Genomic DNA, 27083 nt, shown 5'->3' with positions numbered 1-27083 from the left:
TCCCTCTTCTGCTGCAGGTTATTACGGATCATTTTCGCATTCCCCCGCCGCTAAAGAGGGAATGGGGTGGTTGGGTTTGGGGATGGGGGGGGGGGGGGAGGGGGGGGCGGATTCGGAGAGGGTGTGATTGCAAGCAAGCAAGGCATCATCATCATCATCATCTCCTTCTTCCCCTTCTCTAGGATGCGGTGAGATTAGGGATGCGTTTGCCCTCCGAGATAGCTAGGCATTTTCTTTTAAAATATCATCATAAGGGTCTCTCTCTCTCTCTCTCATCTCTCTCCTCTCTCTCTCTGAATATTAAAGACATTTTTTGCTCACAGCTAAGTACCGCTGTAAAAATGCCGTGCAGTGGTGGCTACTGTGGAAGAGGCCATTCTGACACTTGAGCTTCAGGATAAAATGGGCGAAATTGAGATGACGGACACATACCCCCTACCCTTCTACCCTTCCCCCCTCTCTCTCTCTCTCTCTCGGTTTTGTGAAGACCACCAATGGCCCAAGAATACGAGTTTTATGGGGGGGCGGGCGATGCAGAGAGCGACTACGAAGGTGATAAAGCAAACGGAGGGAGAATCTTGATTGAAGTAACTTCTTTGCCTTTTATAGCAGTATATATATATATATATATATATATATATATATATATATATATATATATATATATATATATATATATATATAAAGGTATAAGCCACGAAGGAAAAATAAACAATGGAGTCCGCAAGATCTTTCGATGTCAACGTCCTTTACTTAGCAGATAAATTAATTAAAGGATGTTGAACGTCGAAAGATCTAGCGGAAACTCCGTTGTTTATTTTTTTCTATCGTGGCTTATACCTTTATTTATTTGATTTATCACGTTCCAAACATTCGTGATTCAGTTATACATACATACATACATACATATATATATATATATATATATATATATATATATATATATATATATATATATATATATAGTATGTATATATCATTAATAATTGTATCATATAAAGACGGAAAATTTGCTAATCTAATTTTTTTCTCTCTCTCTTTTTCATTCCAGATGGAGAATCCTCAAAGGACTCCACCAGCTCCAGCGACCCTCCAGCATCGAATGTTCCAGCACCGAAGACGCTGGGGAAAGAAACTGTCAGCACTCCAGTCAGTAACCAGGTGAGAATACACGACGCTCGACTTATTGATATGGCTATATATATCTGTTTACCCTCACATCTTAAAAACTACAGAGGCTAGAGGGCTGCAAATTGGTACATTGATCATCCACCCTACAGTCATCAAACAGACCAAATTGCAGCCCTCTAGCCTCAGTAGTTTCTGTTGTATTTAAGGTTAAAGTTAGTCATAATCGCGCGCGTCTGGCACCGCTGTAGTTGCCAAGAACACAGGCCGCCTTGTTTACTTACTGTTTTCCTTAATGATACAGGTGATAGAGGAGCGAATTGTTAAGAATTACAGGTGAATAACAGTGCCTGTATGATTATGGAGGGAACTGTTATGAATTACAGGTGAATGACGGTATCGGTATGATTATGTTAAGTCTTTTTATCATCAACTGGACCAAAAATAGATATATTACATGGGTTGCAACGTACTACTCATGAGTCTTTTGTGGAAACGTCAGTTGAATGAACGAAATCTCAAATCAAAAGTTTATCAGGTAACTACTGGAGGGGAAAAAAAAGAACAAGTTTACTTATTGACTTGTCATAAATACACTATAAATATTCGACAGAGGGATTAAAATAAACACTCGGAACTTGGTTATGAAAATTTGACGTTGCGTCACTGAATCATTGACTCGCCAAAAGGGCGCCAACTTGAACTTACAACGCTTACCTAAAACAGCCTCTATCTAAGGTCACCGTAAATGTCATTATCCTCCGTCTCGGAGACTCGCTCGAAAGGGGAAAACAGAAATGCAGGAATGTGTGTCGATCCTAAATGACTAATTAGATTAAAATTGCATTAGCGAGCGCTCGGTGTTGTTACGCTGCAAGGTTAGCCTTTGAAAATATATAATGAATAAAAACATAAATATGTGATACGTTACAAAGTTAGCCTTTGAAAATATATAATGAATAATGTTTTTTATTCATTATATATTTCATTGATAACTGATTGTTAATAAAAATGTAACACACAAAAGGCATTATTCTCTGTATTTCCTATTTACCTTCTCTTACTTATTTCAAATAAACACTATATATCTTTGGAAGCTTAAAGAATTTCAAGTCAGTGGCCCCTTTGGTGGGCTTGTTCTATATGAATAAAGCTCATCTTATTATTATTATTATTATTATTATTATTATCATTATTATTATTCAGAAGATGAACCTCATTCATATGAAACATCCCACCAAAAGGCCAATGCTTCAAATTCAGGCTTCCAAAGAATATTATGGCTTTCATTAGAAATAAGTAACAGAAGGCAGTGGAGAAATCCAGGAAAAAAAAGAGATCAGTTATCAGAGAAACAGAGAGATGTACAAATTAATAAATAAACGAAAATATAAGTAAGATACTAAAATGGAAGTTGATTATCGTAGTAATACATTGCACTTTCGCTTGAATTTCCGAAGTTAATAATAATAATAATAATAATAATAATAATAATATATTTTGGTAAAAGACGCTCTTCTAGGCAAATACTATTAAAGAGAATGGCAGAATTAAGCGCCTGGATTTTATATATCGTTTTTTTCTATATAAAAATATATAAAATCAACTCACTTAATTCTGCCATTCTCTTTGAAAATAGAACAAGAGCAATAATAATAATAATAATAATAATAATAATAATAATAATAATAATAATAATAATAATAATAATAATAATAATAATAGAAATGCAAACACACAAGATCCACGCCGCTTATAAAATCATAGACGCAAGGAAAGGCCTTCGGAGGCGATAATAAGGAAAAGTAATCCTTACGATGACCGGCAGAATGGCTCATAATCGCTTGCAGGCTGTTTTCGTCCATTTGCAATGGCCAGGGTTTGGGGAAAATTGCTCTTACCTGAGGGAGGGTGAGTTTTAAGTGACCAAACTACCTCGAAAAAGGCAGGGGTTGAGGAAGGAGGAGGAGGAGTAAGGCTCTCTCTCTCTCTCTCTCTCTCTCTCTCTCTCTCCTCTCTCATGAACGAAGCGATTGGGTTTTAGTTTTACATAACGATTACCCCAAGTTATTACTAGTGGTTCATGTGATGTACTTCTCTCTCTCTCTCTCTTTCTCTCTGCGACCTCGTAGCGCAATGAGGTACCTGGTTGTTGATCGATTGGTGATGGGTAAATTCTTCACAAAGTGAAAATAACACTTTTATGGCATTTAAAAAAAAGTTTAAATTCATAATATCGTTTGTCAAAGGGTTGTTAATAAAATGCAAATATAAAGCATAATAAATACGTCATTCTTTTTAGGGGAAGCAAAATCATCAATACCAAGACGAGGCGAATGAACATTATTATTATTATTATTATTTTATTATTATTATTATTATTATTATTATTATTATTATTATTTTATGTTGGAAGTAAACCCTCTTTTACACATGTTTTATTAAAAGTAATTGCTGCGTTAATTTTATAAAGGTTTTTCTCTATTTTTTTAATTATTGTTTTCTCATTTTTGCTTAAACTGGTGAGCAGCGCACCGAAGGTTGGCGTGTCTCAAATATGTAATTGTCAGAGTCGATTTTAATTTTATTATTATTATTTAGCAGACGAAATCCATTCATATGGAACAAGCCCACCAAAGGGGCCAATGACTTGAAATTCTTTAAGCTTCCAAAGAATATGATGGTGTTCATTAGTAGGAAGTAGGAGGAGGTAAAGGGAAATTGTTGTCAGTAGTGAACAAATAGAGAAACAGCTTTGTAAGGGAAATATAAATAATATGCAGAAGGAAAAGAAACTGACTTACACACGAGAATGGAAGAGCTTCAAATCAAGTTTGCTATAAACGTTTCATAAACGTCTGCTATCGACGTTTCCTAAAGGTGTGCTATCAACGTTTCCTTAAACGTCTGCTATCAACGTTTCTTAAACGTTTGCTATCAACGTTTTCTAAACGTCTGCCATCAACGTTCCCCATCGACGGACACGGCGGCGGTCAGATGGGGACTTCGAAGCGGGTTGGCCCGGGGCCTTGCAATTAGAGATAGAAATCCCGACCATAGGTAATATTTCGTCGGCCTTACGACCCACCCGGGTCATGTTGGGCTCTAAACAACCCATTCCCTAAACCGCCCCCCCCCCCCCCCCCCCCCCCCCCCCCGCCCCCCCACATCGCCGCCCCCGCCCCGTGAGCCACATGGTCGTTAATCTCGTAAAAAAAAAAAAAAAGGGCACTGAACATGGCCCTTGTGAATCCTTACTTCTTCTTCTTCTTCTTCTTCTTCTTCTCTCTCTCTCGCTCTCTCTCTCTCTCTCTCTCTCTCTCTCTCTCTCTCTCATATACAGAAAGTAGTACTAATCAAGAATCTTTCTCTCCATTAAAGAATAACTAGGATGCCTCAAGAACCTTCTCTCTCTCTCTCTCTCTCTCTCTCTCTCTCTCTCTCTCTCTCTCTCTCTCTCTCTCTCGCCAAAAGAGAATAACAGGGTTGATATTTATTGGCGATACTGTAATTTCCAAGCTCGGGGCCACCACTTGCATCGCCGAAACTGGTCGAGAAAAAAAAAAAAAAAAACTCGCTTCAGGAAGGTCGATGGCTAGCTGCTACATTGCCGCGAATGGAATATTATTCCTGACCCCCTTTGCCCTCGAGAGAGAGAGAGAGAGAGAGAGAGAGAGAGAGAGAGAGAGAGAGAGAGAGAGAGAGAGAGAACATTTTTCCATTGCATGTATTTATGGTCGTACTTTCACAGTCGATTATGTTTTCGTAAATAAAAACGTCTTCTCTGGATTTCTGCGTCCTGGAAAATAGTCCTGGAAGACGTATACATACATTACGGGATTTCAGAAGTTGTAAACAGCAACAGTGAGGAAGAGTTTAAAAGGAAAGCTAGACAGAATCATTAGAGGGACACTGTGAATGCACAGTAAAACCTGCTTCTAGAGATAAGGGAGCACATGATGTCTCCTCTTAGGATGGACTATTACAAGTGTTTGAGACATCCTAATCCTTGTAACTCTTCGTAACAAGGGAGCGTACTGGAGACAAAAGAGACGTGGCATAATTTTTTGGCCGCCTCTGCCCAAGGTATATTATATACCTTACCTCTGCCCCAAACCCCATTTTCGCTGACACGTAGTCAGCAGCGGGGGCCGGGGGCATTTGAATGACCAGCTCGACCTAGGTTCTAGGTCCTCTAGGACAATAACAAACGGTGGTCACTGGACAGTACAGACAGCCCGAGGGGCCAGACCTTGACCCCGAGTGACCTGTTCCCGGGGACCCCGCCAACATCTTCATATACTCCAAGGCCAAGTCAAATATTTTAATATACTAAAGAAACAACTAGCGGTCTCCTGTATTTAATGGTAAATTATTTTTCTATTGCAAATGATGAATTGATATTATTTAACCTGCAGATGGACGAAAAAGTACAGTCACATAACTAATAACACAAAAAACTGCTAAAATGAAATATGGCCAATAATTAAATGGCTTGAGAAGCTATTCCTGCCGAACTACCAGCACAGATTTTAACTGTTAATGCAATAAACACATTATAGTATAATCATAAGAACTATGATTACTATTTTTGCAAGAAGCACACAATGGTAAAAATGGAAATTAAGAACGACCAAAGTTTACTTCATAGACGTTCTTTCCTTACAACAAGAGGGCGTACAGTAAATGACAGATCTCAGGCAAAGCCATAAACAGGCGATTAACCTTGAGGCTAAGATTTAAAAGGATTAATAGATTTGGTTGGGCTTTATTCTTTACCCAGCCCCACCCTGGCGGTCTCTGGGGGTTTGGAAAGACTATAAGAAGATAAATAAAACGGCCTTTTGTCGTTGTCTGTTGTTGGTACTAAAATAAGGGCGTGGCCAAGTTGTAAACAGAGGTGGATTGGAGATGTCTTTAAGTGGCAACACAGCCCAATTTGAAAAAAAAGTTTTAAAAATTCGAGTTTTCTGTACATCGTATAAGGCCACCGAGAACAGAGCCATCTTTCGCTGGTCTCGGTAAAATGCTGTATGAGCCGCGGGCCATGGAACTTTATAACTGCCAGACGCACGATCATGGCTACCTTCAACCTTAAATTAAAAATCAAAACTACTGAAGCTAAAGGGTTGTAATTTAGTACGTTTGATGATTGGAGGGTGGATGATCAACTTGCCAATTTGCAGCCCTGTAGCCTCAGTAGTTTTTAATGTGTGTGCGTGTAAGTTTGCGGAATGACACGGCGCATGCCACATAAAATGGCCTTATGTTTTGTAATGCCGCTCGAAAACTAAACGCAATACAGAAGTAAGCGCCTCAGTGGCGTGGTTGGTATGGTATTAGCGTTCCACCTCGGTGGTCGCGGATTCGATTCTCGGCCATTATATTGAGGAGTGAGAGATGTGTATTTCTGGTGATAAAAGTTCACGACGTGGTTCGGAAGTCACGTAAAGCCGTTGGTCCCGTTGCTGAATAACCACTGGTTCCATACAAGGTAAAAGCACCATACAAACAAACAAACAAGCAATACTGAAGTGATTTAAAGGTATGTGATAATGTGACAAATTTTCTTCAAAATGACGCTGCAGGCTTGACTAATCGTACGTTTGGTTATGGAGATACTAATGCTGTTCGAAAAATAGAACCACGGTTATAAATGTCTCTTTGGTATCGTAAAAGTGTTCTAAAGTATAGCCACGAGTTTAAGATGCATAAAAAAAACACACACTTGAATACAGATATTAAGAACCTGATTGTTTTCATAGATATAAAGTTAAAGTGTTCTTAAGTATACATAGCCACGAGCTCGAAACGCGTAAAAAAAAAACACATTTGAATTCAGATATTTTCATTAAGAACCTGATTATTTTCATCGACCCCCTTTTTTTTTTTTTTTTTTTTTTTTTGGCTTTTTTTTGCTGCCAACCTCGGATCCCACGACACGTGGTGAGCACGGGGTATTGAACAGAAGGCCAGCGGTCACCTGACTGGATTAAATCGTAAACCAGCCATCTCCAAACTGTGCTTTTGATTGGGAGGGCGGTGGGGGGTTAGTATGGGAAGAGAGCGAAAACAATACAATAAATGACAGTTATCAGGCAAAACCATAAACAAGGGATTAACGGCAGGGCCGAAGCAGAGACGTAAAGGGGTTAATACAGCACTCAAGAATGCCAATTTGGGCTTCTGTTTGTCATCTTTTTTTGACATAAATTCTGCTGGAAGCTTTCTCTCGTGCAGTGAGAGAGATGGAGGGTGGGAGGGAGATATAGAAAGCCAGAGGGAGGTACATAGGAATGAGGGGGTTAGGGGGATACAGCGTGGCAATTATCCTTGAAAGTATAGTTAAGTAAAAATATAGTTATAGTTAAAATCGGAAAGGTATGTTTCTATATAGATATATACCGGTTGGGTTACAATATTTTATATTATACGCAGTACTCAAGACGGAAATTTGCTGTTTAACATACATTGATATGTAAATTTACTCATTTTTAAATTGAATTTTAACCAGCTTAGAAATACAATTCTGCTCGCAACACTTATTTACATTACACTAGAAGTATTTGTTCCTTTTATATTCATGTTTTAAAAACTTTCACTTAATGTCAATAATTATTTTTTTCATATCCTCTTTGGTATGATTATAATTATATTATGAAGAGTTTCCAAGATCGAACATCCGCGCTCATATAAAAAACCAAGGGAAAAACTGATAATGGAATCACTGTCGAAAAAAAATTTAAAAACTGATTTAAATGCAAGCAGGCGCCGACATAAAATATTTGCCCCGACCCCCCCAAATTTTTTTTTCTTTAATTCCGCTCCAAATGCAAGCAATGACATGTGGACAATGTGAAAACGAATCAAGTCGTGTGAAGAGGAAAAATATCGAAAGAACATAAAAATAAAACTGCCACCACAAAAGAAAATAATAATGAAAATGCACCGTAGAGAGAGAGAGAGAAGGAACAAACAATATTCAATTGAATAACAACACTGAGATACGACGAAACGAATTCGAGCCCTATTTCCCCAGACCTGAAAACTTTCCTGTTGACAAAACGCTGAGAGAGAGAGAGAGAGAGAGAGAGAGAGAGAAAGGGGGGTTGGGGGGATGGGGGGGTGCGGGGCTATGTTGGGTGGGGAAGCAGCAACATTTCCATCTGTATTTGGATGTGTACAATGCCAGAGAAAGGAGGACACATTCAAACGTGTGTTCTCTCTCTCTCTCTTTCTCTTTCTCTCTCGCTCTGTGTGTGTGTGTGTGCGTGCTTGCTTGCTTGTAGCAAAACACAATGTTTAGAAGAACAAACAACTCGGCAAGCGCGAAATTTGTTAAAGGTGTACATCCCAAAAACCTCTCTCTCTCTCTCTCTCTCTCTCCCCTTGGCCAAGCTACAGTGGCGCTTAGAGGAACCCGCCGTAAGGTTGGTTACCCTGTGACCCGACCCCCTGCAGAATCGATGTTTCCCACCGTGATACATTACGGAAACCCGTTTCATTTATTTCTTTCGTGGTATAATGCCAACGGAGTTCTGCGCCTTAATTGAAGCCGATGATTGCTTAATAATTATTATTTGTCCGATGCCTGAAATGAAGCGTCGTTCATAAGAAGGGCGTTTGTGAGGCGTTCCTTCAGGAAGTGACCGCCGACCTGCGCAGGAACGTGAGAGAGAGAATAATAAGTAATAAAGAATCTTGTCGGAAGATTGTTTATATGGAAACAGAAGACAAGTTGTTTGGAATACTAAATCATCCTTGTAGGAAGATTGTTCATGTGGAAACAGAAGACAAAGCTGTTTGGATATGTTTGAGGATAAACAGGGAAACGTAGTACTTTGTAGGGAAATTTAATAGACACTCGTGTACAAAGCAAGTAGACTCGAGTGGTAAATCACATTTAATATGTGTGCATGTATGTGCATATATATGTGCATATATACATATATGTTTTCACGAAGAAATAAATAAAGCTTGTTGATTATACCTACAAAGGAAAATTGTGTATATATGTATGTATATATATATATATATATATAATATATATATATATATATATATATATATATATATGTGTGTGTGTGTGTGTGTGTGTGTGTGTGTGTGTGTGTGTGTGTGTGTGTGTGTGTAAAGGTTTTTTAAACGACTGATTCCTTAACTAAACCTAACCCTGACATATTTCCATAAATTCATCCTGTTTCAAACCCAGCCATTTTATGAGGTACTTGAAACCAGTGTGAGAGAGAGAGAGAGAGAGAGAGAGAGAGAGAGAGAGAGATCTTCTTGGCGCGTGTCACGCGAGGAGGAGGAGCCCTCAGTTTTCCTCGGCCGAGATTTCGGAACGAACTGGGAATAAAATTCCTTCAGCTGGGACAGCCATTTCGTGCATCCTTAAGAGAGGAACTTGAAGACGCTAATTCCCTGGGCTTCTTATTCTGGCCCCTAGGCATCTGGGACTTAAGGGCGACGGTAGTTAAAACCGTCAGAGAGAGAGAGAGAGAGAGAGAGAGAGAGAGAGAGAGAGAGAGAGAGAATGCTTCCACGAGTGTTAATGACGCTTTATTAGTTTCTGCATATTCCTCTCTAACTGTCAAAATCGTCTTTTTTATTTTTTGTTTGTTAACCTCACAGGTCATTCGGTGACCTGTTTTCAACCTGATTGATTAGAGAGAGAGAGAGAGAGAGAGAGAGAGAGAGAGAGAGAGAGAGAGAGAGAGAGTGCTTTCGTGTGTTCATGACCCTTTAGTTTGTGCATATTCCTCTCAAACTGTCAAAATCGTCTTTTTTATTGTGTTTATTAACCTCACAGGTCATTCGGTGCACAAACACTGACCTGTTTCCGACCTGATTGTGATACTTGATTAGCAGCAGGCTGTTTGGTGATATGTGTATGATGTGATGTTCCAAGACGTTTTACTATATTGTAAAAAAATAAAGCAGTTATATCAAAATATCGAAATATATTTAGGGTAAACGGGCAACGAATTGTGACAGTCACTTTTTGAGAAAATATTATGGAACTAGAGTTGACACAAACTTCTTGATAGTAATAATTAACAATAAACGTCCGAGGAAAACGATGAACAACCCCACCTGCCAAACGACAAAAGAGAAACGTTTCGAAAATAACCGTATTAAAGAAAAACGTCCGAAAACGTTTTTGGAATGAATTAATCTCGCGCGGAAATTCGTACGTGGAAGATCCACGTAATGAACGCCATGTCAACATCACTTCATTATGTATAGTTCCCTTCACAATTTCCACTTTATTTCTCCCGCTTTACCCTTTCCCCTCCCCCTCCCCCTCCTCTCTCTCTCTCTCTCTCTGTCTCCTCTCATATTTTTCCCTTTCTGTGTCCCTTCCTTCGTCTTTCCAATGCATTTCCATTTTTGCTTATTCATGTCCCTTCTCTCAATTATTCTCCCCTTCCCCTTCCGTTATCCCCTCTACCCCTTCCATCCAACGTCCCCCCCCCTCACCCCCTCGCTAAATCTGTAAGATTGTGGCTCTAAGCATAATAAACTCTCTTAGACTTTAATTATGTGTCAGTCTAAAATCCTGCCAGGAGGAATAAGGAAGGGGAAGGAAGGAGAGAGAGAGGGGGGGGAGGGGGAGGGAGTGGAAGGGGAGGAGAGGAGAGAATAGGGGGGAGGGAGGCGAGGGAGGGGAGGGGGAGAGGAGGGGGGTGAGGGTGACCTTAAAACCTGCGTCTAAATTTTGGTCTACCATCTAATTATTGTCCCCTGTTTCGACCTTAATGTATGTCTTAAACTACTCCTACTCCTACCCCTCCCCTCTCTTCTCTCTCTCTCTCTCTCTCTTTCTCTCTCTCCACTGGAGTATTGATTGGCAAGATGCATCTCGACGAGGGCCAGCTACGGCATTTGCTAATTCCGGTTACTTACGAGGAGAGAGAGAGAGAGAGAGAGAGAGAGAGAGAGAGAGAGGCTGATGATGACTCAGGTGTCTTGAGAATGAGAAACTTCCACACACTTCTTTTACGCGTTGCGTTGCGCTGTTTCTGTAACTATGTGAATATTATGTCGATGTTTCACCCTATTGCATATTAATCTATTTCAGTTTTCACTGCTATGCTAAAGAAGCCATCATTCACCACTCATCGTATAGCTGCCGAATCAAGGATGATGTTTCTCTCTCTCTCTCTCTCGCTCTCTCTCTCTCTCACACAAACACACACACACACACACACCTTACGAGCACTCTCTCTCTTTCTCTCTCACGAGCAAATCAACTAACGAGTTTTCTAAGATGCGAGCCGTCGCGCGGTCGATGTTTTGCGAGCCCGTTATCTGAGTTGCGAGCGAGGGAGCGAGCTAGCTTACGCCACCCGCCACAGCGGCGCCACTAGTAGGTACCCCAGCCAGAGGTTTTCTCTTTTCATTCAGTTCACAAGGCCATCTGGCTGTGCTAGCATCCCGTCGTATCCTGTTGTTCTTGTTTTCGCATTTTGTTTATTTTGGAAAATTTGTTTAATCTGAACCATGGATCCTAAGGAAGTGAGTGCCGAGATCATTGCTGAAAAGAAGAAAAGGATGATGTCCTTGGATCTGAAGCACAAAATCATTACAGAACACGAGCGTGGCGTGCGTGTTGTCGACTTGGCGAGGCAGTATAACCGTCGTACCTCTACGATATGTACGATTTTGAAGAAGAAGGCATCGATAATGAGTATCACGCCAGCCAAGGGCATCAAGATTATGTCAAGGCTCCGGTCCTCTGCCCATGAAGTGATGGAGATGTTGCTGTTGGTGTGGTTGACGGAGAAGCAGCACGCGGGAGATTCGGTGACTGAGAGCATCATCTGTGTGAAGGCGAGAGACATTTACAAGGATTTGGTGGAGCAGATGGGAGGAACATCAAAAGACAAGGCATTGGCGGAGTCGTTCAAAGCCAGTCATGGATGGTTTGATAATTTTAAAAAGAGGGCAAGCCTTAATTCTGTCGCCAGGCACGGTGAGGCAACAAGCTCGCAAGCGAAGGCAGCTGGGGATTTCATTATAACTTTTGCCAAATTAATAGAAGCTGAGGGATACATCCCCCAGCAAGTCTTCAACTGTGACGAGACAGAGCTCTTCTGGAAAAAGATGCCGAGGAGTATGTGTATAGCGACAGAGGAGAAGAGCTTGCCAGGCTACAACCCTATGCAGGATAGGTTAGCCCTTGCACTGTGCGCGAATGCGAGTGGCGACTGCAAAATTAAGCCGCTACTCGTGCATCACTCTGAAAACCCCAGAGCCTTTAAGTCTCATAAGATACTTAAAGAAAACCTGCAGGTTATGTGGAGGGCAAACCCTAGGGCATGGGTCACCAGGGAGTTTTTTGTGCAGTGGGTAAACCTGGTCTTTGGTCCTGCAGTCAAGAAGTACCTTTTGGAAAATAACCTACCCCTGCAAGCCCTTCTCGTCCTTGACAATGCTCCCGCCCACCCACCAAACCTCTCAGACGGCCTCCTGGAAGAATTTAAGTTTATCAAGGTCCTCTACCTCCCAGCCAACGCCACCCCTATCCTGCAGCCCATGGATCAGCAAGTGATTACAATTTTCAAAAAGCTCTTCACCAAGCACCTGTTCAAGCGCTGCTTTGAGGTGACGGAGAGCACAAACCTCACCCTTCGAGAGTTCTGGAATGATCGGTACGATATCGTGACCTGCCTCCGAGCGATCGACATGGCCTGGCAGGGCGTTACAAGGAGGACGTTAAACTCTGCGTGGAAGAAGCTATGGCCGGAGACTGTGTCCGAGAGGGACACCGTTGAAGGATTCGAGCCTGAAGCGTCAGTGGTGGAGGAGATTGTGTCCCTCGGAAAGTCCATGGGCCTGGAAGTGAGTGAAGGAGACGTGAACGACCTGGTCGAAACTCGCAGTGGGGAACTGACGACGGAGGAACTGATGGATCTACACTTTGAACAAGTTGAGCCAGGTAGTGGTGGGTTGGCGTTGCGTAACGACACTCGCCTCGTTCGTTTCCATAAGATTTCGGAAGAGAAGAGGGATCAAACAAACCTTGGAGAGGTATGTATGTATGCATACTATATATATATAATATATATATATATATATATATATATATATATATATATAATCAACCCTCTTCCTTTGGATAACATTTCAAGGAGAGCAAAAATGTCCTTATTCATGTTATAGTGTGAAATTATAATTTTGAGATTTAAGATGAATAGACGAGAACGAGAGAACTTTAAAAAAAAAATTTACCACTGATGTCTGTCGAAAAGTCTTTCTTAAAGAAACAAATGGAATTTTCAATATCACATTCCTTACACTTTCTTCTTCCACTTCTTCCTGAGCTAAGGGTGCTGGATGAAAGGTAAAAACTCATAGATATTTATATGAACGGCCGGTGAGAGTGAAAAAGATTGAAGCCATGAGAGTGAAAAAGATTGAAGCCATGAGAGTGAAAAAGATTGAAGCCATGAGAGTGAAAAAGATTGATGCCATTATCTAACGCAGAAGAAATGCAAAGCTTAGAACATGAATATTTTTTTTATTCTTTTTTTAGCTGATAGGTAAGGTGGGTGAAAGAAGAGAGAGAGGGTTGACAGTTAGCTACATAGCTAACCATGGTAGGGAATAGTTTAGAAAGCTGAATATTAGTAAGAGTAATGTCAAGTGTGGTTTATCCACAATTGTATTTGGGTAAGGGTACATTTTTTCTTCCTATGGCCTTAATATTAACATAGTTACTTATTACAATAATGAGTATCAGTCTTTGACAACCTGTTCAACTTGCCACTTGAGAATCAATGACTTTGGCGCAGATCTTTGGGTTCTAAGGGTTTTTAAGTACTACTATAATCGGTGACTTCTGCCATAAGAGGCTCGGGTCTTTGGCTTCTACTAGAGCTCTTTCTCAAATAGGCCTATCTCCCTATCCTCTCGATCTTTCTAGAAGGTGAATAAATTCAAACTAGGTTCTAGAAGATGCAGTCGACCTCGGATTGTTTGTTTGTTTGTTTGTATGGTGTTTTCATGTTGCATGGAACCAGTATGGTTATTCAGCCACGGGACCAACGGCTTTATACGTGGCTTCCGAACCACGTCGAGAGTAAACTTCTATCACCAGAAATACACATCATCTCTCACCCCCTCAGTGGAGTGCCCTGGAATCGAACTCGCGTGTCCATTTTTTTTCTTCATTTTCTTCTTTTTACTTTAGTTATTCGTCTTCTTCTTCTGTCTTTTCTTTTAAGATGTCGTCTGCCTCCCGAGGCAGGGCAGGCGACGTCTGCCCAGGCCCCCAGACCTGCCCCAGCCAGCCAATTACTGATATATGTCCCTCAACCTTCAATTTCCTCCGTTATGATAGTCATCGGAGAAAAGACCACTAGCGATCTTTCCTGAAGAAATTGGGAACCATCTCTCTCTCTCTCATTTACGACTGGCCAGGTTTTACCATTTCTGTCCCTCTCTCTGATAACTGGTCTTGTTTTTACAATTCGAACTGTAAGGTCTGTAAGGTAAGGTAAGGTCTCTCATTTACACAACTGGTCAGGTTTTACATTTTCTATCTCTCTCTCTCACATTTACATTTGGTCAGGTTTTACAATTCTCTCTCTCTCTCTCTCTCTCTCTCTCTCTCTCTCTCTCTCTCTCTCTCATACAATTGGCCAGGTTTACAATTTCTGTCGCTCTCTGATGTCTGGTCGTAGTTTTACAATCTCTCTCTCTCTCTCTATATATATATATATATTATATATATATATATATATATATATATATATATATATATATATGTATATTTGTTGATCACTGAACTTGAAAAGCTTTCCTATCTAGTCCACTTCTAAAAATAAGTAAAAGTACCAGCTGCTTCACTAAAATAAATCTGAGGAATATTTCTACTTCAAATTATTTCCTCATTAAAAAAAAATAAGTCATTTGTCTCACGAATCATGTTTCAAACGCACGGCATTCTTTAATAAACTCATTATGCGAATCACGTTACAGGCGCGTCATGTTGTGACGTCACACAACGTCATGTCGTATCGTCTACGACTAAGGAGAAAATCACACCACAAACTGTCACAAGTCTCCTCATTGCCAGTGGTAACAGGAAATGACGTCACAGCCACCTCCTCCTCCTCCTCCCCATCCCTCACCAAAGCAGCCTTGTTACTAAGAAAGTTAATCGCAATAATTATGGCCATATCCTGTGGAGGCAGACCGCGGGAATAATGACAGGGATTAGTGGGAGCAGATGCAATCACTGTTTATTTCGAAGGCGTCTGACAATAGCTGATTAGCCACCACTATTTTTTTTTTCCTCTCTCTCTAACCATGGTAGGGAACAGTTTAGAAAGTGAAGTATAAGTAAGAGTAACCTAAGTGTGGTTTATCCACAATTATATTTGGGTAAGGGTACAATTTTCTAACTAATATTAATATAATACAATTATGATTTCACATTATATTAACATGGTGCATTGTACAGATTACATATTTGTAACTTTATTTCTTAATGGCATAATCATATTTAGTAAAGTTCCCATTTTCTAATTTCGATTAGTATGATAATCCCTTCTCTATATCAGAGATCTTTTTTATATTACTGACGATCATCAGTGATTTCTATCGTAGATTATATAGCAATCAGATTACAGAAGACAGCTATATATATGTTTTACAGATGGCAACGGTCTAGGACAACATCTGCGCTTCTCGCATTCGCTGTCATCGGCATTCCGAAGCCATTTCCGTTTTGTGATTGAGCGGAATTCGAGATGTTTATCAGTTCTCCTTGTAATTCTAAGCAGTGTGTGTGCCGGGGGGGGGGGGGGGGGGGGGGGCTTCTGTTGCGCTTTCGTTCCGAATAACTTTCATTTTTACTTGAAAGAAATCCGAGAATTCGAAGGTCTTTAATTATACAAGAAATTAACGGGTGTTGTTTCCTAGACTCATAGACTATACCTCCGCATTTGTTTGTATCACAGAAGTTTACAAAAAGCGGGGATTGATTTGTGAAACGGCTGTATGTCTTAACAGAAGGCAGGTACTGATATAGGCACTATGTCTTAACAGAAGGCAGGTACTGATAAAGGTAGTACTATGTTTTGATGTAAGGCAGATAGTGAGAATGTTACTGGAGAATGATTATAGTCTCCTGACGTGACGTCGTTTGGAAAAAATTAAATTGGCGCGAAAATTCTACCTAGCTTTTTGGTTGGCGATAAACCTAATTGCAACCGATTGTCCTTTTCTAGGGTAACAAAATATTACCCTGAATCCTGAAGAATGGTGGGGGAAGTAGAGAGAGAGAGAGAGAGAGAGAGAGAGAGAGAGAGAGTCTAAGGAAAGCCTTCTGATCTTCCCGCCCTCCTTATTCCCTCCCCCGAGGATACCAACCAGCCTTCCCTCCCCAATAACCCCCTCCCCCCCCCTTTCAACCTCTACCCATCCGATCAGCTCTAAGCAGGAGCTTAGCACTGTCTTCCAACCGTCATCGGAGAGAGAGAGAGAGAGAGTTGTAGCACTCTCTTGCCTGACGGGTGGTTGGTTCCTAATGGTATGGAGCGGGGACGGGGTTGGTGGGGGGGGTTTGGGGGGTGGGTTCAGCAACGTCTGGGAAGAGGATGGATAAGATGAAAGATGAGGGAATCGTCGGGAATAAGATGAGGAAATGAGAGCGAGACAAAACGCGGGCTATAGGGCAGGTTTATACAGGAATTGAATCCTCGAATTTACGAAAGAAACATTCTTCCCAAAAGCTTTAAATTATAAAAAAAATATATAATTTGAAAAGACGAACTGATGATATCCGAGTTCTTTATTATGAATTTTTTTTAACCTTTCATAAATATCCACTGGAATAAAAAAAAAATATTTTCAAACAGCTGATTTGTCTCCAGAGGTCCAACAAGTAACAATAAATCTTGGAAAACCGTTGAAGAAGGGCAGTTTAAAGTCTCTCTCTCTCTCTCTCTCTCTCTCTCTCTCTCTCTCTCTCTGTATTTTAAAATACTGCACAAGCTTCTTCAATCCGTGTATTTTTAGCATCGACACCAGAACGTCTACGTTTTCTTGCAAAACAATTTGAATACCGATTGTAGCGTGAACGTTTTTATTGCTATTAGCTATAAAAGTGCATCTCTGAGTAGATAATAAACGTAATGGTTGTTTTTATTACTTTTTTCGCCACGCTTGCAAATTGCTGTAAAGGTGTCATATATATATATATATATATAATATATATATATATATATATTATATATATATATATATATATACTATATATATATATATACATATATATATATATATATATATATATATATATATATAGTATAGTATGTATGTATGTATGTATGTATGTATAACTGAATCACGAAATTTTGGAACGTGATAAATCCATAAATAAAGGCATAAGCCACGAGGAAAAAAATAAACAACGGAGTTGCCCCTAGATCTTTCGACGTTCAACGTCCTAAGTAAAGGACGTTGAACGTCGAAAGATCTTGCGGAAACTCCGTTGTATTTTTTCCCTCGTGGCCTATACCTTACAAAAATCTTAGAGGTAGACGAATCACTCTTTAAATGAATCCACTGTATGTCTGTTCGGTTCAGAAAAATACAAATAAGAAAGTACAGTAAAAATGAAGATAACCAGCAACAATAACTGCCAAAAATATGTATGTGTTTACACATGAAGAGATGAATGTAAAATCGTTCAGTGAGTCACAAAGAAAATGTATCAGATATTTCAGTACTTATTTGTCGCTTCTCCAGAGAACATCTCTAGTTTAAAAGTGTATCTGAAATAAGAACAAAAAATGGTTGGTGTTTAAGGCTATTACCAAACATCACTTATATTAAGAGCCAGTTCAGAAGATAGTTTGAATAACTAAAAATGGTAAAACATAGAGTAATGATTTGGAAATTCTATAATATAAAATTTCAAATACCTACTGTGTATAACAAAAATGTATATGAACACCTACACGCAGTGCACGTATATTTAGTCACATTATAGCCAATCTTAGTGAGGTTGGTGCCCTCACTGTCCAAACCTATTTAATAATGTATTGGTTAAGTGATCCAGATTTCATATTACTATTTGTGGTAGCCACATAACCATTTATCTATTACTGAGCTGTGACTTAGCCTATATGAATGGCCTTACACAAGCTAGGGTTTGATCACTTACTAGTTTTTCAAACATCTATTACTAACATGTAATTCTAAACTCATAGCTGAGTTTTAATGTTATTGCTCATAATCCTATGGAAAACCAAGTAGGAAACAACAGCTGCAGGCCCTCATACCTCACAAGAGTATAACACCCCATGGCTACTATGGTAGCAGGCCCTCAGAAGGCTACCATGGTGATGAGTTTAGTTAGTGGCAAAGTGCAGAATTTGATTTATGCAAAGCACTCTCAGTTTACATATCCTTCGATAGCCTAGTGGATAAGTCCCTGTCACCACTGTTTCAAACCAAAAGGCAATAGGTTCGAATCTTGGCCAGGGGAGATGCACTTTACATATGTGTACGTGTCAGGTAAGCGCATCTATGCTGGCCAGGATTCAATCCCATGCCTTTTGGGGTTGATGCAAAGGTGACAGGATATTATCCACTAAGCTATCAATAGATATATCAATTGATTCTGACTCTGGTGCACTTGTCCTCGTCAGATCCAAATTCTGTACTGTGAACCAGAATCAGTGCACCATCTCAAGAGCTAAGAGTTTTGGTCTAGCGTGCTACTGATCTTTAAAATTTTTCTTTGGTATTTTGAGTTGAGTGAGTTATTTATCCATATTTTAAAATAGTAGATGGTACAGTTCTGTCACAGCCCAGGTTGATTTCTCCATTTCAGTATGAGTTCTCAAGTTACTTATATACATTTAATTGTTTGCCTGTTTCATGCATCCACAGTGCAATAATGAGGAATATCTAGTGGTATTATTAGTGTTAGTATTAATAAATGTTTCAGTTACCTTTGACATATTCAAGTTACAGTAGAAGAAAGACTGGCTCATATTAAGTAAAAATAATTTTAAGCTTTTATTTGTTCAAATTATGTGGTTAATATGCACTTTTAGTTTGGCTAATTGAGTTTTCTTATGAAAAACTTCACAAGGTCTCACCATTTGCCAAAACCATCTCTTATTTTTGTTTCCTACAGTAGTAATACCAGTAATATAGTATTTTGTCAAAACATTTAAGGTGTTGTGAATGTACAATTAAAATTTTCTTTTCTAATAGTCTGTTCTATTTTCCTTCTTTCCAGGACAAAACAAAAGATTATATTAATAAAGGCAATAGTTCATCTATTGCAAATCCAAGATTAATTCTGCCCAAGCTGTCCCTCATTCTAGTGCCATGTGCTCCAGAAGTGCCTAAAGAGACCCAGTCAAAAAGTGAGGAACCACCCAAAGCTGCAGGAAGTGAGGAACCACCCAAAGCCTCGGAGAATCAAGAACCACCCGATATTTCAGATAGTCAAGGGCCACCCAATGTTTCAGAAAGTCAGGGATCACCTGGAGTTTCAGAAAGTCAACCAGTTGTTCAGAATGCTGCCAAACAACAAAACGCTGCAGACAATTTAACTGATGTATTGCCTGTTATTACAAGTACGCCACCTCATCATAGTGCAAGTATGAAATTAAAAGAAATCAAAGAGGAGCTACTAGATATTTCAGAAGTGTACACTGACCAAGATATCCCAACTGAATATGGTAATTTGTCACCTGTTCACCACAGATCACAAATAACAAAGGAAAAACTGGAGACCACGGGAAATGATCCTTTGCAATTAGACTGTTTTGACAGTGATGATGTAACAGAGCTAGTGACTGATAACAGCCAACCCTGTAGGACAGACACTATTGAAAAAAAGAAAGTGATAGACACTCGTAACAAAAGGAAGGGGACAGAAACTCCTAACAAAAGAAGAGGGACAGACATTTCTAACAAAAGGAAGAGGAAAAGAAAAACTTCAGACGAATCTGAAGAACTTACAGGATCAAATGAGATGGGTGAAGAGAATCGAATGGAAGAAAGCGGTTGTGATACTTTTGGTAAATTTATTGCCCTACAATTAAGGCAGCTGCCAATTAAGAATGCCCTAAATCTTCAAATGGATATCCACAATCTAATTGCTAAAGAACGCCTCAAGGTACTTCAAGAAGAGATGGGAAAGCCAGTAAAGGTTGCAAACAAGAGACCCAGAAATGACAGCTCACGACATAAAAGCTCAACCAAAAAAGCAGCCAAGGACAAAATCACATACAGAGAAAAGACCACAGTAAATGAGGAGCCCAATACAAAATCAAGATCCGTAAAGAAAACTGCTTCAGTTACAAAACAAAGCAAAGACAGCATACAACAAGAAGTCCCTCACAAAAGAAGCCGTTACAGCGGCTCTCCAGAAAAACAGAGTCCAGTGACAACATGTCTTGTGCTAGACAAGGGCAGTCCATACCAGGGAATTCCACTGACAAAACCCATAGTAAATCCAGAGTTTAGAGTCCAAGGCTCTTTAGGAGAGAGTAGCCCAGTGATAACGGCTGCTATAGTTCCACAACCTAATGAGCTCTACACTTTTGGAAAGCCTTTTGGAAATGAAAGCCTATTGAATATACCCTTAACTAAAAGTGAAGCCTACCATGATGACATTAGCCCCTGGGATGCACCATCGCCTATTTCAGTCAAATCTGAAGCAGAAAGTATTTCTTCGCTGTGATGTAATTTGTGTATATGATATACCCAAGTTGTTTAGAATGTACTTTGCTCAAGAAATCCTATATTCCCCGCTGTATTTACAGTCATTTATTGGTCTCATGATCTTGTGGTTCTTGTATATCAACATTAAATTTTATTTTTTTAATGATCCTTCAATTAACCTTATATACTATCAAAACCTTGCTCTTGACACTGGTATGATGACACATATAACTTTATATAGTTCATTGTGAAATTTTACCAATGAGGAACAGAGACAGTGTCTTTTACAAAAGAGTTTTAGGCTAGTTTATATGCCTGCATTGCATTAGTTGTAAAAGAAGGCCACTGTGATGAGGACAGGTTCACTTCAAAGTCTGTTCGATCAACCTTTCTGACTTGATGTAATGGGGCATTTCACCACTACACAGGTGAACCTTTTTTTCTCCTGTACTGTCATTAATATCAATGTACACCCCAACTCGGTATGATTCTAAACAGCACTCAAAATGAGCTCATTATCGTAAAACACTAGAATCTGCTTGTATTCACTCATGACTAGTATAAGACAAAATTATTGAGCTTGTACTTTATTTTTAATCCATTAGTAGTGCTGGAGCCACTTATCTGACAACAGTCACTGGAAAATTGCCTCTGTGAGTTGAACATAATGCTGTCAAATCAAATAACAAAAAATTAGGCTCTGTCCCTGTGGTTTGGGGGGATTAAGAATACCACCACTGTAACCCCTGCATGTCGTAAGAGGCGACTAAAAGGGGGGCGGTCTCCTTCCAGTCGAGAGCCACGTTTACCGATTCTCTTTTCAAAGGCCTAATGTTATGAGAATATGGTTCCCTTGAATAGTGATAACAGCCAAAGAATATAACACCATGAAATGTGACAAGTCAGGAGGCTGACTGCTGGAAGAGGTCATGCCATTATTTGCACCTGCATAGCCAATTAATGACACCTGAAAGATAGGCTACTGAAAGGGGATCTGAAGTTCCCACATTTCATGGAGACTGAAGCGCCTGATGGTCTGAATGCTGAAAACTTTTAACCAACAGCCAAGCACTGGGAAAGCGGCTCAGATGTTGGTATGTGGCTGGTTCTTCAAAAACCAACAGCTGAAAGGGAAACTGCCCTGCTAGTGTGACTGATTAATCGGAGGCTCGCAAACAGGAAAAGTTAACGTGTGGCTCTCAGACCCAAAGGATAACTGCTTAAACTGAATCCGATGCTGAACTTGATCTTCAACCTAGGTTGGGTCCACGATGGGCAGTCAGAAGGTTGGCAAAAAAAAAAAATTACAGAAAGGAGAAAAGTCGACGGTAATTTCTGTCATTAGTTGATATTTGGGAAAAGTGTCAACATTAAAATATTACAAATATTCATACAGCCAGGTGCGAAGATGAAAAAGGTACAGGAATATAATGAGGTGAGATTAATGATGAATCCCACTAGTACAGCTTTAAATAATGACACGGATTCTTAAGAAGAAAATATATATATATATATATATATTTCTTAGAACATGAGCTAATATTTCCACATGACCAATGCGAGAACTTCGTTGCATTTTATTGCCAAGTCCTTCGACAAAGCCCCTGCAGAAGGAGAGAAACGATAAGACTAACAGAATAAGAGAAATTACGAGAACAAGGAGACACAGGAGAATGCAAAAGGGGACGAAGGGGTATCAATGAGTTGTGGGAAAAGCGCCACAGAAAACGGAGAGAAGGTAAAGGTAAGTGGAAAGTCCTTCCTGCTGCCATAATTGGAGTAATTAATAACACGAAAAAGAGCGAAGGGAAACTTTGAAGCCTTGGTGGGGGGACGTTTTTTTTTTTTTCTCGTATTTTTCGGGTCTCTGTTTCCCGTCATTGGCCCGTAATGATAACCTGTTACCTAATGCCATTTAATTACAGTAACAAAGTAGGGTACACCTTCCTAGAACTGCCCTGAGATTGAGTTTTGATGTGATGCTAAGGCCTTCTTCGTTTGATGATAATCCATATTCATTTATACTATTAAAAGAAATCTGTCTGCTTGTCTTTATTGTATATTTTCTGTTTATAGTACTAGCGAATATTCGTGGTAACTGAATGCAAAAGAAAGGCTATTGATAGACCAATAATTTAGAAAAATATACGATGATGCTAAACTTTGAACACGATAAAATACAATACAGATCCTGGATGAAATATGATATATAATTCTGTCAATGTTTCAATAATAGTGACTACAAGTGACTATTATTATTAATAGAATAAAAAAAAATATATAGGCATGTAATGGTATGGTTTATTTAAGTTGCGTTATAGAGCTTCCAGGAGTCTTGGACATTTACACGAGTCTAAAATACAGAATTTAGGCCATAGGCCAAATGGTGGGACCTATGAGGTCATCGAGCGCTGAAAGCGCAAACTGACGTTAAGAATGTTTGGAAGGTGTAACAGGAGGAAAACCTCGCAGTTGCACTACGAAACAATTGTTAGAGAAGGTGGAAAGTCTGATGGACAGAATACGAAGAGGTTGCAACATCTTGGGGCTTCAAATGAGTCTACAAGGATTTAAGATACCGTTCTACTATATAGTAGATTCACATCAACGGTGCCTTTGACGTCTAGGCCTGTCCCTTACGACGCTCCTCATTGGCTGTTGATAAGCCAATCACGGGGCTGGAAACTGTCAGTCTCGAGAGAAAGTTCACATGGGCCAGGATGTATGTTCCATCTCTCTTGAGGGATACGTCATTCATGAGAGGTGGAACATACACCCTGCCCATGTGAACTCTCGAGAGACTGAGAGATTCCAGCCCTGTGACTGGCTTATCAACAGCCAATTAGGAGCGTCGTAAAGGACTGGCTTAGACATCAAATGCACGGTTGATGTGAATCTACTATAGCCACGACCTACGACAGTTAAATCTCAACGAAAAGAAGCCATGGCAGTTAAATGTGAAAGAAAGGTTAAGTTATCCATAGACCGACTGAATATTGGGGAAGCCTACTCCAATCTTCGGAAAACCAACAACATCCGTTAAGGCTCCACTGAGTATCTTGTGATCGCCGTACCTCCGGCTGCTGCTTGGTTCAGTAGGCTTATACCCTTGGTCTACGTAAGGTATGGAATTTATATCCTGTTTTCGTTTTGCGTTGAAATTTCTTGCTTGAGAATTTGTCTACCTTCCTTTTTTTTTTTTTAAAAGTTTATGGTTCACTATTTTTCACCTATTCTCTCCTTTCTCTTGCAGGCTGGTCTAAGGGAAAAAAAACCGAAGGTTGTGCGTCTGACGTACAATCTGGAGACTTAACTGACCAAAAAACGTTCCCGCCAACTAAAACTCGTCAAATTAATTAATGAACCCTCTGAATTAAGAGAGCCGAGGCATCGTATTCAAGTACCACATAAGGAATTTGTAAAGGTGTCTTTGTCTTACTAAAAGCCCAGAAGGAATTTCAATTTAACCCCATCAGTTATGACCAAGGCACAGCATCACATGGCTAACATGAATCAAAGAATTCCCATTACCTAATTGCGTGTATCCGATGAGAGAAGAAAGGATAAGCGAATTTGTAGTATAAATATGGGCAAGACAACAACGGTACCGCGACAGCTAAAATACAATATATAAAGAATCACCGCCTTATGCTACTGACGAAAAATACTGGTCAATAATAAAAAATAACAAAATAAAAAAAAAGGCCAAAGTACGGTAGACCTAACCCTCAACGCGTAGACAATAACAAGGACTACTGTTAAAACAATGGGTGATGTAAAGATATCCTAATGCTAATAACGAAACACTTAATAATGGTGATCAAATCTGGTGCTCAAATCCCCACGTTAATCATAAGAAGCAAGAGCGCCTCAGTGGCGTGGTTGGTATGGTGTTTGCGTCCCACCTCGGTGGTCGCGGGTTCGATTCTCGGCCATTCCATTGAGGAGTGAGAGATGTGTATTTCTGGTGATAGAAATTCACTCTCGACGTGGTTCGCAAGTCACGTAAAGCCGTTGGTCCCGCTGCTGAATAACCACTGCTTCCATGCAACGTGAAAGCACCATACTAACAAACAATCATAAGAAACAAATACTGATAAGCGAAGCCTCGCAATAAACAAGACGAAGAAGCCGCAATAAGTGTTCGTGGTGAAAAAAGTAAATAAATAAAAAAAAAAAATAACAAAGCGCTCGATATTCGGTCTATTGTAGTCAACCCGCAAAGAAAAAGAGAAAAATCCACAATGCGGTTTCCCGCTTCTACTCGGATAAGGTAAGTCTATTGTTCGACACTTCAAAGCTAAATTAAGCAGCTATTTGGGGATGATTATAAAACAGAAATTACATAAATAATATATATATATTTTATACATATACATACGTACAGTTAGACATACTAATGGCCATATTAAAAGTGCTTAGAGATCGTACCCTGAAAGACAAGTACATACACAGAGAAGGCTGACTGGTTGAAAAACTTCGAGTTCTTCAGCAACGAACGACCTTACTGCTTCTGAACGCCGTATCGGTCTATCTATATACAGATTCTGCACTTATTTTTTTAAATCCTTATTTAGATGTACCAAGGAAAGCCGTAGCATTCACACTGGCAGGCTTTGCCCTAATCCCGTCAATGAAACGGTCATATAAGACTAATAATGAACCGACTTGCGCTCTCTCTCTCTCCGCGCGTGATCGAGAACCACTTTCGTAGGCTTAGTAGTGGCTTTAGTTTATAGAACTCTTTCTATATTCATCGGCAACACGAAATTTCTTTCTGAGGGGAAATATTACTTATTTATTTATTTATCAGTAATCCGCGAGACATATTTACACGATATATAAGTCTTTCAGAGGATTAATCCTCTCATATCTCCAATTAGTATACCCAGTCACTTCTCTTCAAATACACTAATTTTAGCTCGGAATTCGTTTCATGAGAACTGCATACTTTCCTCCTCTCTCTCTCTCTCTCTCTCTCTCTCTCTCTCAATAACACAGCTCTATGTTTATCTTATTTTAAATATTTGTATATATATACATATGAACAATATATACATATAAACAATATATATCCTCACTTAAAAATATACATATATACGTGAATAAAATACACAAGAAAAATTACAATGGACGATCGTACAATAAAGTTTTGTATTTGACTTTCGCTTTTATATAGTGAAACAAAAGCAATCCCCTCCATAGGCAAATACACAAATCTGAATACACAGATCAAAACTACAGTTTTTAACACTCCACGTGGTAGGCAGAGTTGCCACTGTTGAGTATCTATTATATATTTTTTTCACTGCACAAAAAAAACTTATTTGTTATGGTGCGTGGAAACTTAATAAGACTTCAGCAAGAGTAATCGCAACTTTTTTTTTATTTCAAATTTTCAGTGAACAATACTTACATAATTTTCATGTTTACATATTTATTCATGATCCAAAAATAATAATAAATTTCAACCGAATTCTTTAAATTACTTTCATATTCCATCACAACTTTTTTTTTATGTCCTCTGAACGTTCCAAACGAGGTTAATCAATCTACAAGGTTTTATAGGCTTGTTCTTTTGAGTTTTACAAAGGCATAAATTATTATCTTGCCTATCCTAGAGTCTGGGAATATTAAAATTATATCACATGTATATATCTCCCTTTTGACATGACTACGGAACTGCGACTAGTTGTCTCAGCGTGTTGGGGTAGGGGAGAGGGGGTTAGATATTTGATATACCGGTACTCTCTCTAGACCGAGAACTGGTAACGTGTTTGTTTAAAATCACTTGGCTCTCTCCACTCAGTTATCTGATGGAGAGTAATAATTGTTAGAAATAAAAGAGCACCCTGATAATTTTTTAGTTACTTCAGGATGTCACGACACCAACATGAGGAAGTCTGCGCCAACTGAAGGCTGGCTGGCTATAACATCAAGGTAAGGATAAATAAGAGAAATGCAAATTCTTAGTACATGTAGTTTACTGACATAATTTAGGATTCTTCTTGAAATTACAGTACAAAGAAATAAAGATAATACACCATTTCTCAGAAAAAAAGGAAAATGGCTAGCCTACTTACTATACTACACATCAGGTAATGTGTAGTAGATATAACCAATACTTTGTGATTCATAAAACAAATGTAGTTCCTTATTTATTGAGCATTATTTAAAGAAAAAACCTGTCAACTTCAACAAAATCAATGAAATAATCAGATTTGGTGACTGAAAACACTTTTAATTCCTTT

The 27083-nt window shown here is 39.3% G+C and overlaps 1 protein-coding gene across 4 annotated transcripts in view; it reads left to right on the top strand.

The window, feature by feature from the left end:
- The window catches only part of LOC135209619 (jerky protein homolog-like), an 82206-nt gene extending 61211 nt beyond the window's left edge, over positions 1-20995 (top strand). For 3 of the 4 annotated variants that reach the window (XM_064242322.1, XM_064242323.1, XM_064242324.1), the window contains 2 exons: positions 1052-1161; positions 19397-20995. In XM_064242322.1, the coding sequence (XP_064098392.1) occupies positions 1052-1161; positions 19397-20851 (1565 nt within the window). In that variant the 3' untranslated portion in view covers positions 20852-20995. Of the gene's footprint in view, positions 1-1051; positions 1162-11169; positions 13165-19396 lie in introns of those variants that run through there. The other variant, XM_064242321.1, reaches the window with a different exon arrangement.
- Positions 20996-27083: the final 6088 nt, after the last annotated feature.

This window comes from Macrobrachium nipponense, chromosome 38, assembly GCF_015104395.2.
Source record: "Macrobrachium nipponense isolate FS-2020 chromosome 38, ASM1510439v2, whole genome shotgun sequence".
Classification (NCBI taxonomy): domain Eukaryota; kingdom Metazoa; phylum Arthropoda; class Malacostraca; order Decapoda; family Palaemonidae; genus Macrobrachium; species Macrobrachium nipponense.
Note: the sequence above shows the minus strand (reverse complement) of the source record. Positions and strands in the feature narration are given on the sequence as shown.